This window comes from Carcharhinus amblyrhynchos, chromosome 13 (assembly GCF_965287045.1).
Source record: "Carcharhinus amblyrhynchos chromosome 13, sCarAmb.v2.hapA, whole genome shotgun sequence".
NCBI classification, from domain to species: Eukaryota; Metazoa; Chordata; class Chondrichthyes; order Carcharhiniformes; family Carcharhinidae; genus Carcharhinus; species Carcharhinus amblyrhynchos.
In genome coordinates, this window is record NC_137336.1 from 46,241,692 (window position 1) to 46,255,876 (window position 14,185).

The following is a 14,185-nucleotide window of genomic DNA, read 5'->3' on the forward strand; positions in this document are numbered from 1 at the left end:
AAAGAAGAGGTGGGACTAATTAGCAGACAAACAATGGATCTATGAATGCGAGAGGGGACAACTGTATAGCAAATAAGTGCAGCATGGTAGTTAGCACTGCTGCCTCACAGCATCGGGGACCTGGGTTCAATTCCTGGCTTGGGTCATTGTCTGTGTGGAGCCTGCACAGTCTCCTTGTGTCTGAGTGGGTTTCCTTCAGGTGGTCCGGTTTCCTTCCACGGTCCAAAAGACATGCTGATTAGGTGTATTGGTCATGCTACATTCTCCCACAGTATACCTGAAGAGGTGCCTGAGGGTGGCGACTAGGGGATTTTCACAGTAATTTCACTGCAGTGTTAATGTAAGCCTACTTGTGACACTAATAAAGAAAAGTACTTTGCATCTGTCTTTACCAAGGAAGAAGATGCAACTAGGGAATAGTGAAAAAGGAAACAGTTGGGACAGTGGATAGATTAAAAATTGATAAAGAGAAGATATTACAAAACTGGTTGCATTTATAAGTCACCAGGACCAGAGTGCGGTGGATGTGGTGTTTTTAGATTTCCAGAAGGCATTCGATGAGGTGCCTCACAAACCGTTGCTGCATAAGATTACGGTACACGGAGTTGGGGGTAAAGTGTTAGTGTGGATTGAGGATTGGCTATCTAACAGGAAGCAGAGGGTTGGAATAAGTGGGTGCTTTTCCGGTTGGCAGTTATAGACTAGTGGCGTGCCGCAGGGATTGGTGCTGGGTCCTCAACTGTTTACCATATACATAGATGATCTGGAGGAGGGGACCGAGTGTAGGGTTACAAAGTTTGCTGATGACAAAGATGAGTGGGAAAGCAAATTGCGTGGAGGACACAGCAAGTCTGCAGAAAGATTTGGATAGGCTAAGTGAGTGGGCAAGGATCTGGCAGATGGAGTATAACATTAGCAAGTGTGAGGTTATCCACTTTGGAAGGAATAATAGTAAAATGGATTATTATTTAAATGGTAAAAAATTACAACATGCTACTGTGCAGAGGGACCTGGGGGTCATTGTGCATGAATCACAAAAACTCAGTTTGCAGGTGGTCAAGCAGGCAAATGGAATGTTGGCCTTTACCACGAGATGGATGGAGTATAAAAGCAGGGAGGTCTTACTGCAATTGTACAAGGTACTGGTGAGGCCGCACCTAGAGAACTGTGTGCAATTTTGGTCCCCTCATTTGAGAAAGGATATATTAGCTTTGGAGGGAGTGCAGAGAAGGTTCACCAGGTTGATTCCGGAGATGAGGGGGTTAGCTTATGAGGAGAGATTGATTAGACTGAGCCTGTACTTGCTGGAGTTTAGAAGGCTGAAGGGAGATCTTATAGAGACATATAAGATAATGAAGGGGCTAGACAGGATAGAAGCAGCGAGATTATTTCCACTTAGAATGGAAACAAGAACTAGAGGGCACAGCTTCAAAATAAAGGGGAGTCAATTTAGAACAGAGTTGAGGAGGAACTTCTTCTCCAAGAGGGTAGTGAATCTTTGGAATTCTCTGCCCATTGAAGCAGTGGAGGCTACCTCGTTAAATGTGTTTAAGTCACAGGTAGATAGATTTTTGATCAATAAGGGAATTAAGGGTTATGGGGAGTAGGCGGGTAAGTGGAACTCAACCACTGTCAGATCAGCCATGATCTTATTGAATGGTGGGGTAGGCTCGAGGGGCTAGATGGCCTACTCCTGCTCCTACTTCTTATGTTCTCATCCGAGGATACCAAGGGGAAGTATGGGTAGAAATTGCAGGCAGCGGCCATAATCCTCCAATTCTCTTTAGATATAGGGGTGTTTCCGTAAGTTTGGAGAATTGTAGATGTTGTACCCTTATCTAAAAAGGGATGTAAGGATAAGAGCAGCGACCATTTTAACTTCAGTGGTGGGAAAGATTTTAGAAATTATCATCCAAGTCAAAACTAACAGCCACATGAACAATCAGACAAATGAATTAAGGAAAGCCAGGGTGGGTTTGTTAACAGCAAATTATGTCTAATTAATTTGATTTCAGGCTTTTTGATGAAGTTACAGATGATTGATAAAGGTAATCCTTTAATGTGGTGCACACAGACTTACAAATAGCATTTGATCAAGTGGCACATAACAAGCTCATCAGCAAAGTCCATGGAATGAAAGGGACATGGATGCAAAGTCGGCTGAGTGTCCAGAAACGGTGATTATGGTGAATGGTTTTACTTGGGAGTGGAGGAAGTTTGATAGTGGGGTTCCACAGGGCTCAATGCTACTGTATTAATGATACTAACGTAGCTGCACAGAGTACAATTTCAAAATGTGTTGGTGACACAAAACTTGGAAGTTTGTGAACTGTGAAGGGAATATTGACAGATTTCAAGAGGACATATAGACAAGCTCATGGAACAGGCAGCATGGTGGCAGGTGAAATTTAAGTGCAAAATGATACATCTTGGCAGGAAGAATAAGCAGACGCGATATAAAATAAAGGATACAATTTTAGAAGGGGTTCAAGAGCATAGGGACATGGGTTATAAGTGCACAATTTTTTTGAATGTAATAGGACAGGTTGAGAAAGTTAGTAAGACGTATGAACCTTGAGCTTTATAAATAAGAGGCATAGAACACAAAATCACTGTTTCAATCTCAGCTGGAGCAGTGTGTCCAATCCTGAGTATCACACTTTAGGAAGGATTTGAAGCCTTTAGAGAGGATGCAGAAAATGTTTGTGAAATGGTTGCCAAGATGGAGGGACCTCAGTTAATGGATAGATTGGGTAAGCTAGAGCATCTCTTGCTGGAGAGACAATTTGACAGTGGTGTTCAAAATCATTAATGGTTTGGACAGAGGAAATAGGAATAAATGGATGTTCCCAACTCTGCAAAGTCCACAAATCAAAGGACACCAATTTAAGGTGAACAAAGACAAAAGGACCAAAGGTGACATGAGGAAAAACTGTTAGGATCTGGAATGCACTACCTGAGGGTATGATGGAAGCAGATTCAATTGAGGGTCTCAAAAGAGAACTGATTAATTATCTTAAGAGACAATAATTGCAGGGTTATGGAGAAAGAGTGGAGAAAGAGACAAACTGAGCTGCACTTGCAGAGAGCCAGCATGGATATGAAGGGCCACTTAGCTTCCTTTTGTGGTTTTATGCCAGGAGCAATACCAGGCATATCAAAGATTGAAGGGCCACCTAGTGAAGTTACAACATAGGACTCCATGCATGCTAAATAGTGGAAGCAGAAAATATGACCAAGCTAAGTGATCCCACAAACAATCAGATCAAAATTCTTCAGCCCTGCACATCCAATTGTGAATGGTAATGAAAAATTAAACTATCCAGGGGAGGGTACTACAGGAACATTTCCATTCTCAACGATGGGGGAGCCAGTGCAAAAGCCAAGACTGAACAATTTCATCTATTTTCAGCCTGATGAGGCAAGTTGGTGATTCATGTATTACGGACGGACGGACGTATGTGGAGGGCTAGACTGTGCTAATTTCTCCTTTCATCACCAATTTCCTTCCCTCTTTACTTCCCAACTCTTCAGTTTTTAAGTGATCCAATTTCTATTATCTATAAGGCAAACTCAGAGGGTTAGTTTATTTGCACACACTCAAAATATAGGAGAAGGTGTCACTACATCGTATTCACATAACAAATGAGGGGGATGGAGAAAAAAGGATTTACAGTCATACAAAGAATTAGTGAGTTCAGAATCAAAAGTCCAGTGGTGAATTCTTTCACAGTGGTTTGGCAAGCTGAACTGATGCTGGATAATTCATTTCTGTAGTAGAGTTGACATTTACAATGAGATAGACATGTGGAGTAATTAATTAGTCCACATCAGCCATGTGGGCAATGGTATAGAAGTCCAAAAGTTCCAGTGGAAGCTGTGTAGAAGGGGCCAGGCATTCAACATGGTACAGTCCCTGTGTTGCTGCTTGATAGATGGAAGATGGCAGACTGATTTACAATACAGAAACTCAGTATAATTGGTTCCCTCAGCTAAAGGGGTCATACTCTCCACCTGGCTTTGACAGAGGGTGTATATTCCCTTGCCGGGGTTCCTGAGATTGTTGATGCTCCAACCATTAAGAATTTGAAAGGAAGGTTACAGGGCTCTTTGCCCAAACAGATGACTTAGTTCCAGTAGATCAGGCTTGGTTTATGAAATAAAGATGGCATTTGTAAAATTCCCTCTGAATTTGGTCTCTGCAGTTCACAGAAATAATGAGGTGCAATTCTTTGCAACACTGCCCTGATAGTTTTTCTGTTTGGGGTCACAGCTAGACATAGCTTCAATCATTTTGAAGGTCGTCGCCCAGTTTTCAAATTTTAGGAATTATACAAAAATCACTGTAGGTACGATATTTCCACCCCGCTGCATTGATCGATTAGCGTGGCAGGAAATGTGACTGGGAGGATAAAAATGCAAATTGAGCCAAGCGTCAGGCCATTCACAATCCCCGCAGGCCATTTTTCAAGACATAATCAGCCTTGCGCTGGGAAAGGGGGCGAGGTTGATTTATATAGATGTGTGTTTATTCAAATATGATTAGTGAGCCGGGGATGTAATAGTCTGGGCTCACTTACCTTTCCATCCATGTTGGATGAGGTCCTGAGGATCAGAGATGGTCCTCACCAATGAGCACCGGACATGGTGGCCTCACCAGTGGAGCCGGACAGTATGACTGCCCTCTAGGCAGTACCGAAGGGGTGGGGCTCAAAGGTGCAAGGCCAGACAGTGTAGGGAATGGAGGGCAGTAGGAAGGAAGGAGGGAAAAACCCAACACAGGGGTGGGGGGCGGGGAGGGGAGGAGGGAGTGATGTCCAACTGCCAAAAACATTGATAGTGTGGGAAAGCTGCTTGGGATAGCATGTCGAAAAATGCCAGAGTGAAACTCTCCAATTTTCAGACTTTAGTGGCACTGAGAATTTTGGGGGAGAAAATCCACCATATATTTCATAAAATGTGACATAAGGTCTTAACCCATTGTTGAGATGAGGCCGACTGATTGTCCCTGACATCAAGACATCATTCAGTGGCATCAAGAGCCCCAGCAAATATGAAGTGAATTCTGTAATTTTGTTTGTATGTGGTTCAGGTCTGGAACACACTGCCTGACAGTGTGGTAGAGACAGGTTCAATAGAGGCATTCATGAGGGAATTAGATGATTACTTGAACAGAATCAATGTGCAGGATTATAGAGAGCAAGTATGAGAATAGCACTAAATGAATTGCTTATTCAGAGAGCTGGTGCAGGTACAATGGGGAAAATGGTCTCTTTCTGCCCCAGAACAATTCTGTGAATCAATAAAGAAAATTCTCCACTCATTAGAGTCATACCAAACATTAAAAGAAGATTATTGAGTCCAATCATCACAGCCTGAATTCATCATTTTAGGCTCAGCTATATTCAAACAACTTCATCCATGACCTTCTTCCATCATGACATCAGAAGTGGGGATGGTCACTGATGTTTGCACAATGTTCAGCACCATTTGTGACTCCTTAGATATTGAAGTAGTCCATGTCCAAATGCAGCAAGACTTGGGCAACATTTAGACTTGGGGCAGTAAGTGGCAAGTAGCATAGATCAATGCAGCTCCAACAACATGCAGGAAGCTCAATATCATCCAAATCAAAGCAGCCCATTTAATTGTTCCCTCGTCATTGCCTTGAATACTTAATCCCTCCATAAACCAGCGGATTGGCAGCAGTGTGTAGGGTCTACAATATATACTGCAGCAATTTGCCCAGACTCCTTCAACAGCACCTTACAAACCCATGACCTCTATGATCTAAAGGACAAGGGCAGCAGATAAATGGAAACATCACCTCTGGTGAGTTCCGCTCCAATTCACACACGTACTGATTCAGAACTAGATTGCTGTTCCTTCACTATCACTGAGTTAAAGTCATGGAATTCCATTCCTAACAGCACAGTGGGTTTACCTGCACCACATGGCTTGCAGCAGTTTAAGTAGGAGGTTTAACACCATCTTCTCAAAGGCAATTAGGGATGGGCAATAAATGTTGCCTGTGCTAGTGATGCTTACACTCTATGAACAAATGATGAAAATGAACTAGGTGAGTTTTTTTTGCTCAGCAAAGACACCTTCTTTGATTGACTAGCCTGCTAAAGATCACTGTGTAGGTTAAGGTATGAAGTATAACCACTTTTGAGAGAAACTGAGGTGCCTCTATATTTGGAACCGCATTCTGACAAAAGGCAGTTCTTTCAGGGAAGGAAAGTGGGGGTGGGAAGCGGAAGTGGTTTTTTTTTCCCCAATAAGTATCCCAGTAGTAGAGTACATAAGAGCCAATTCAAACAAACATCAAATGTACCACAAGCAACTTTACAGATTGCAGGAATATTGGAGAGGATGTGGTCAGACTGTCAAATTTCTGCACATCTTGATCATGTCCTCAATCAAACCACATTCTGGGAATGATTTGGGACAGCAGAATGTCTGTGGCCAATATTGAGATCTCATCAGGCTCATGCTCTCGCCTACTGGACCTGTCCCCAGAGGCGCCCGGGTCATTTGAGGTTCAGATTAGTACAATTCTAACTACTGGAATGATACAGGAGGAAGCCATATGGCCCAATATGCCTCCACCAGCTCTTTGATAGAGCTATTCATACATGAATAATTTGCACTCTAAGCAATCTCAGTTGCTCATGGAAAATCAAATTAGAAAACTGAAGATGGAAGTGCAATATGCCAAGCACAATTTTGTGTTTGATATTGGTCAATTTTCATATCATAGTCAAAGCGACATTGTAAATATGTATCACAGGGATCATTTGTGTTTTGTCACTCTTTTAAATTTCAAAACATATTTGCCAAAATAACTCTAAAGCTACTTGTAAACACTCAAAACTTAAAATAAACTCGGAAATGCTCCATTGTTGAGTACTTCATTGTTCTGTAATGCTTTGAGAATTATACTACTGACATTGATTTTTGTTTTATTGTGCTTTGTGAGAAACATGTTTGTAACTTTTACTTCTTAATTGATAAACATCTTCATCAAAGCAATGGTGTTAGTGCTGGCAGATGTAACACTTTCTCAGCCAAAGTCAAAAACTTGTTTTTATGCAGGGCCTAGAAAATAAAAATAAATCTCCCGGAGGTGTATTCAGCAAATGGATGCTGAATCAAAGGAATGGTAAGAGAGATGACCAAAAACTTGGTCTCAATTAATAACCCCAGATCAAACATAGTATGGACTAGCTGTAAAATAACGTTTCTTCTCTGTCTCAATGCTAGCTTCCGAAAATGCTAGCTTCTTTCTTATTCAGTGCATTTTTTTACATTTCCTACATTAGTTAACTTTGTGGCCTTTCTGAATGATTTAAAGCCAGTGCCAAATTTTAAGCTGTAGTTTTAAATAGTAACTTTGGTGCAGCAAGGTGGCACAGCAGTTAGCATTGCTGCCTCACAGCACCAGCAACCCGGGTTCGATTCCTGACTTGGGTGAATGTCTATGTGGAGTTTGCACATCTCCTCATGGCTGTGTGGGTTTCCTCTGGGTGCTCCAGTTTCCTCCCACAGCCCAAAGATGTGTGGGTTAGGTTGATTGGCTATGCTAAGTTGCACCTTCGTGTCAGGGGGATTAGCGAGGTAAATACAGATTTTTACAAGGATAGGGCCTGGGTGGGATTGTTGTCACTGCAAGTTCCATGAGCCAAGTGGCTTCCTTGTGCATTGTAGGGATTGTAGGGATTCTAATATTCTATGATCTTTTCCCCCACTGAGATGCTGAGATACTGAGCCACCTTGATTCAGAAAGTTTCTCATTTGATTTTGTGCTGATGTAACTTTGGACTTGAAGGGGTAATATTACAATGAACCTCTGTAGTGGGTCATCAATTGATGTTCAACACTGCTACTTTCACTCAAAGACGAAAGGAAGTTATATTTGTAAGATACTGCAGGCATTTGACAACTGTGGAAATTCTGCTGCATAAACCTTCGTGAAAGAGGGGGCAACTTTTAAAAAGAAATCCATTCATCTGATGAAACAGTGAAAGTTATTTATAATAGCTGAAAATGCGCAACTTGTCAAAAGTTCTGTGTAACAGCTGTAATGCTAAAAAATAACATGATGAAGTTACACATTACAATTCTGCATTGATTACAATGTGAGTTAGATACCTTGTGTTGCAGTAAATTGTTACACATTACAATTCTGCACTGATCACAATGTGAGTTAGATACCTTTGTGTTGCAGTAAATTGTTATACATTACAATTCTGCACTGATCACAATGTGAGTTAGATACCTTTGTGTTGCAGTGAATTCCTGCTTTTTCCAAGATGCTAAATAATATGTGTTGATACATGCAGAGATATTTTGAAATAAGTTATCATCCCCCTTGAAAACTTCTAAAGCAGCAATCAGAAATAACAGCAATTGTGCAGTTGCTTAATTTTGTGCATGCTGCATTTTTGGTAAAATCCCTTTGAAACAATATATAAATGAAACTCAAATAAACTAGGCACTGTTTGAGTGAAACTTGGTATTCAAAATCTATGAACAATCAAACTGTAAAAGCAAACTCATCCCTGCTCTACCACAACTTCCTCTTGTTTTATCCATTTCTTTGGTCTTACATCATAAACCATTTTTTGCATATTCACACCAAGTTTCAAATCCAGTTTGGAGTACAGCTTCAAAACATAATTCAGTGGTTCACATACAACAATTCTGTGAAAAGTGTTGTGAAAAGAAAATTGCAGACTCCGTGATAACATGTGAGACAGACAGCTCCAAGTAACTTCTTGGATTAAGTGTAGTTTTGAATTCATTGTTGTTGAATAACCTTCTTACAGGCTACTTGTTTGCTCCAGTCAGAATGAGGTACCATAAAATCATATTCCAGCTGTGTTTTTTTTTGCTATTTTATAAAGACTAATTACACAATGAGAGTGGCAAGCAATTACATTTCCAGATATGGCACAAAACATTTTGATTGTTCTGATGGAGAAATTTACCATCCAAGTTGTTTTGTGTCAGTGAAAAGGTTAATAGATGATTACTTGAATAAAAGTGCACCTATATTAAGATTGGAAAACGTAAATCTTCTTTTGTAGGTAGCAGCTTTTTGAGTGAACCTTAACCAAGAAGAAAGTTGAATGCAGTGGAAGAACATATTCAGTCCCAAATTAATCCATTTGTAATCAACAATACAAAAGGTACATGCATGAACCACACCGCACTTAGCATTAAGCTGGCCCCATCCACTGCCAATCAGCTGGCTGCATGGTCCAAAATCATTACAGTTCAAGACCATCCAGCAATGTTAAGAATCATTTAAGTTATGGCCAAGCGAATTTCTCTAATACCTCTCTTTAGAAACGAAGTCGTTCTCTGGATTATTGCAAGCCCTAATGAAGGAAAATGAATGAAAGTACACGTGAGGAAAATGAAATCATTTCTCTAAAAGGTTTTGAACTGAGATGTTGAGAAAGCGAACTATATACAACGCAGGAGAATTTACCCTATGCGTGTATAATTTACGGAATACAGGAATGTAAAATTCATAGCCTGTTTGCTGATCTACACATATGATACATAAGAAGTCCATGTTGTTACACATACACCAGTTATACAGAAACCAGGTTAACTTTTTTCTCTATCAATGGTATTATGAAGCACTTTTCTTAAGGAAACATGAATTTGAATTCATGTCAATGACATACATGTGCTCTAAATACATCAGGATTGAGTTTCAAATGACCAGTCAGAAGAACCAAACATGGGAACATGCATCTGTTGTAAAGGTTTGCCCTGCCAGTAGTACCAATACTAGTTTCTTTCACTATCAGATCAACCTTTTGCTATGTTTCAGTGATTCATTTCAGTTGAGTTGTGGCTTTATTTAAGGATTTTATATTGTTTTGCTTTATAGTCTTAGTGCTTTTCTTTGTTGTGTTGCTCTCATTGGCATCAATATCATAGTTGGTTAGCTCATTCCGAAAGCATGGAGAAAATGATGTATTTTTCACATTATGTCACAATCCCCTAAGATGAGGAGCCAGTATATTTATGTTTTCTAATGTAAATGTATTTGATCATAAGGCAAAGGACCTTGTCAATGAATCTTTCCTACTGAGTCTTTATGGGGTGGCACGGTGGCACAGTACTTAGCACTGCAGCCTTACAGCATCAGGGACCCGGGTTTGAACCCCATCTTGAGTCATTGTGCGGAGCCTACACATTCTTCCTGTGCCTGCGTGCGTTTCTTCTGGGTGCTCTGCTTTCCTCAAACAGTTCCGAAAGATGTGCATTGACCATCCTAAAATCTCCTTCAGTGCACCTGAACAGGTGCCGGAATGTGGCAACTAGGGACTTTTCACAGTAACTTCATTGCAGTGTTAATGTAAGCCTACTTGTGATACAAATAAGTAAACTTTAAACTTTAATGGGGATAAACATTCACTCTCACCTCAATATGGTAATGTGATAGAGTGGATTTTTGGTTTGCTGTAAACCAACTTGATTTCCATCCCATTAAATTCAGGAAGCTTCTACAAAGGGAGGCCAATCTGGTCCTCCATGTTGCCCCAATATCTTTAAGAAAATAAACATTTTCTTACTGGATAATATCCACCCTGACCCCTCAGATTTGGGTGGTCCATTTTGAGGCCTATACATGGATGAATACCTTCCCTATTTCAAATTCTCATGCAGTTATGGCAAGACAAATATTCTGGTTCGACATGTTATACATAGATGGAAGGCTGCTCATAGCTTTCTCATCTGATGTTTAAACATTTGTTCTAATGTGGGCAGCCACCCCCACCCGACCCTCTTTAGTGTATTATACAATTTCATACGTTTATTATGTGGTATCTTTGGAACTTTGTCAGGAATTGCTGCCAGAACTTTGTTCCTACTTATTCTTTATAAATATATAGACAGCTGAATCAGTGCATTTGGGAGACTAAGTCCAAGGGAGACTGCGTGGGGGGTGGATAGGGCAGTGTTGCATTATCCTGGTGCTTAATTTAGATTGTAATTGGAGGGAACTGAACAGGGAGAGGAAACATTATTCAGTCAGGTTAGACCCTGAGCCTGGGTTTTCACTACAAATCTGCAAAATTTATTTGCACCACACTTGTTACAAATGAAGCAACTGAAATCCAGCAGCCACATAGTGGGAACACAAGGTACATATCACTAAAACCCACTTATAACTTCTAACTCTAGGATTCAGAGCAGCTTTAACTTATTGGATCACTCAGAGTTATATTTGTGTTTCTAGGGATGGGTCTGGACTACCTGTCTTGGATTGAGATGTTCAGATAATTTGCACATGGCCATGCTGTCCATGCTATCAAATTGTGTCTTACTCTTGTCACTTAAAATTGCAGCCATTCCTATACATTGAAGCAATCTGTGACAAAACATGGACATTTGTACATGGACAGCATGGCCATGTGCAAATGTCCATGTTTTGTCACAGATTGCTTCAATGTATAGGAATGGCTGCAATTTTAAGTGACAAGAGTAAGACACAATTCGAAGCACTTAATAAAATGATAATTTCCCCATAACATTGTTTAAGATGCCTACAATTAGTTTATGAAGTGGTGATGTGTTTCTTCAGCATGCTATGAAAAATCACCATTACCAATCTGTTCCATAGCTGAGAATCCTTTTTTGTTACTTGACCTTTCCTTTTCCTTGAGAGGTCCAAGTACAGTACGTTCAGAATATCTGGAATAGGATCACAAAACTTTTGGAATTGTGCTTTCTGTTTAAACAGCAGACGCTGTTTTTCACTTTCTAACAAGTCGTTTTTGACTCCTTCTTGACTGAACTGGAGCGGGCGCAGAGAGGACTCAGAGGTAATAACCACCACCTTGCAAAGTGGGGAAAAGAGAACCCGGAGGCAATAACCATCATCTAGAAGAGTGGCTGAAAGGAGGATCCACTATACAGAAGAGCTATCAGATTCAATCTTGTACAATGTGTGACTCCAAATCGGAGGGGACATATTCTAAGAGAAACCAAAATGTGACCAAAAGGGGTCAATCAGGAACGGACACAGTTTCAGGGTAAGAGGCAGGAGATTCTGGGGGCTTTTGAGAAAAACACTTTTCACTCGAAGGGTGGTGGGAATTTGGAATGCGCTGCCTTGGTGCTGGAATCCTTACAACCCTTAAAAAAATATTTGGATGAGCACTTGAGGTATCATAACATTTAAAGGTATGGGACAAATGCAGGAAACTGAGGTTAGCGCATCTTTGGTGGTAATTATTGTTGCTGCAGACTGAAGGGCCTTTTCTGCACTGCATGACTCTATGACAACACTGGAAAATAGATAAGCTATTGGTTGGTGAATATTATAATTAGCTTCAAATCCCACATAATTTATTAGTAAATGTAAGGTTTTACTAGTTGTAAAAATGTTGACTAGCAGTATTAAAGTTAATGGGAGTAGCAGTGTTTATTCATTATAAATAACATGTAACACATATGGCAGGGAAGTGATGTGTTGAATTGCCGAATGTGGAGATTCCTGGACATTAGGCAAACACGTCTGCAGTCTGCGATTTGAGGAGCTCCAGCTCAAGGTCACTGAACTGGAGGCCAAGCTGCAGACATTGCGACGCAACAGAGAAGGGCAAAATTTACCTGGGCACTTTTTACCAGGAGGCAGACACACCCGTTAGAGTAGGGTCTTCTGATTTGGTCAGTGGTCAGTGACAGGAAGTTGTGACTACAAGTGAGGCAAATATGGGGACCCAGAAAATAGCATTTGATATTATTCCAACAGGTTCTTGAAGCCTGAATGGATGAAAGGGGTGGCTGCAGAATGGATGCGCAAACTGGCTATGGTATAGGAAACCATTCAAAGGCGGGGGGGGGGGGGGGGGGGGTGGGGGGGGTGGTGGTGGTGGTGGTGGTGGTGGTGGTGGTGGTGCAATTAATAGAAATGTAGTGTTATGTGGAGACAGTATAGTCAGGGTTGGTCATGGGGGTTGAGTCCAAGTTGGGGTTCGGGAGTGTGGTGTTCAGCTGGGTGGGGTGGGGTTAGTCCATGCAGGTGGGAGTGTCAGGGAAGGGGGGGTGTCAACAATTTTTTGGAAGTTGGGATGATTTGTACCGTGAAAGAGATGTGTGGAACTTAAAGATGCTAGCTCCGCAGAGATTGGGGTGCTGCTTTAAAGGGTGCTCGATCTTAAAATAATGCTAGAACCCCACCCCCCCACAACACACACTATTACAGACCCCCACAATCACTGGCTTCAGACCCCCCCCCCCTATAAATCACTGGCTTCAGGCAATTCCCATCCAATCTACAAATCAGCAGCTTCAGGCAACTCCCATCCAATCGCCTTTACCAGCCCCCTCAAGTGAGTGACACCCCACTATGGTGTTGCCAAAAGCCCCGCTCAGGCCCTGCCTCTTCATGCCATACCCGTTATCACAAGGGTGCTCCAATGGCTTCCTATCTCCATCCTTGGCATGGCCATCATGTCTGGTCTCCAATTGTGGAGACAGCTACTGATGCCCACCAGATTCATGTTGCAATTGAGGGTGGATGAATTCATCTTAAAACTGATACTACATATTTAGATGAAGATTTAAACATGCTCGTCTTGTTCACATGCTCGCTGGGGATGAACCAGATTACATCACCAGCTGGGACAGGCAGAATCTTAAAATGAGTTCTCCCTGGCACAAGTTATGTTATGCCCTTCTCGTATGAATCTCCGGCCGTAACAGGATTTGTGTCTACATAAGTAGGCCAGAGAATTGCCCCTTTTTTTAATAATAAAAAGTTGTACAGACTCGGTCTGCATCCATTAGTCTTTAGTAAAACAAGAGGTAATCTTAAAGAAACATGTAAGATTCTGAGGAGACTTGATTGTGTGGAAACTGAAAGGATATTTCCCCATGTCGGAGAGGCTGGAACTAGGGGATACAGTTTTAAAATAAAGGGTGTCCCATTTGAGATGGAGGCACAAAGACCATTTCTCTCAGAGGGGCAGCACAGTGGCACAATGGTTAGCACAGCTGTCTCACAGCACCAAGGACACGGGTTCGATTCCGACTTGGGTCACTGCCTGTGCATAGTCTGCACATTCTCCCCGTGTCTGTGTGGGTTTCCTCTGGGTGCTCCAGTTTCCTCCTATAGTCTGAAAGACGTGCTGGTTAGGTACACTGGCCATGG

At 41.5% G+C, this 14,185-nt stretch overlaps 1 protein-coding gene across 2 annotated transcripts in view; it reads right to left on the reverse strand.

Annotated features, from left to right (window-relative positions):
* The window catches only part of sh3pxd2b (SH3 and PX domains 2B), a 272,944-nt gene that overhangs the window by 62,423 nt on the left and 196,336 nt on the right, over positions 1-14,185 (reverse strand). Inside the window, exon 7 of one of the 2 annotated variants that reach the window (XM_080201639.1) lies at positions 9,345-9,386. The exons of the other annotated variant lie outside the window; for it this stretch is intronic. Within the exon in view, the coding sequence (XP_080057765.1) occupies positions 9,345-9,386 (42 nt within the window). The remainder of the gene's footprint in view (positions 1-9,344; positions 9,387-14,185) is intronic. 2 annotated transcript variants of the gene reach the window in all.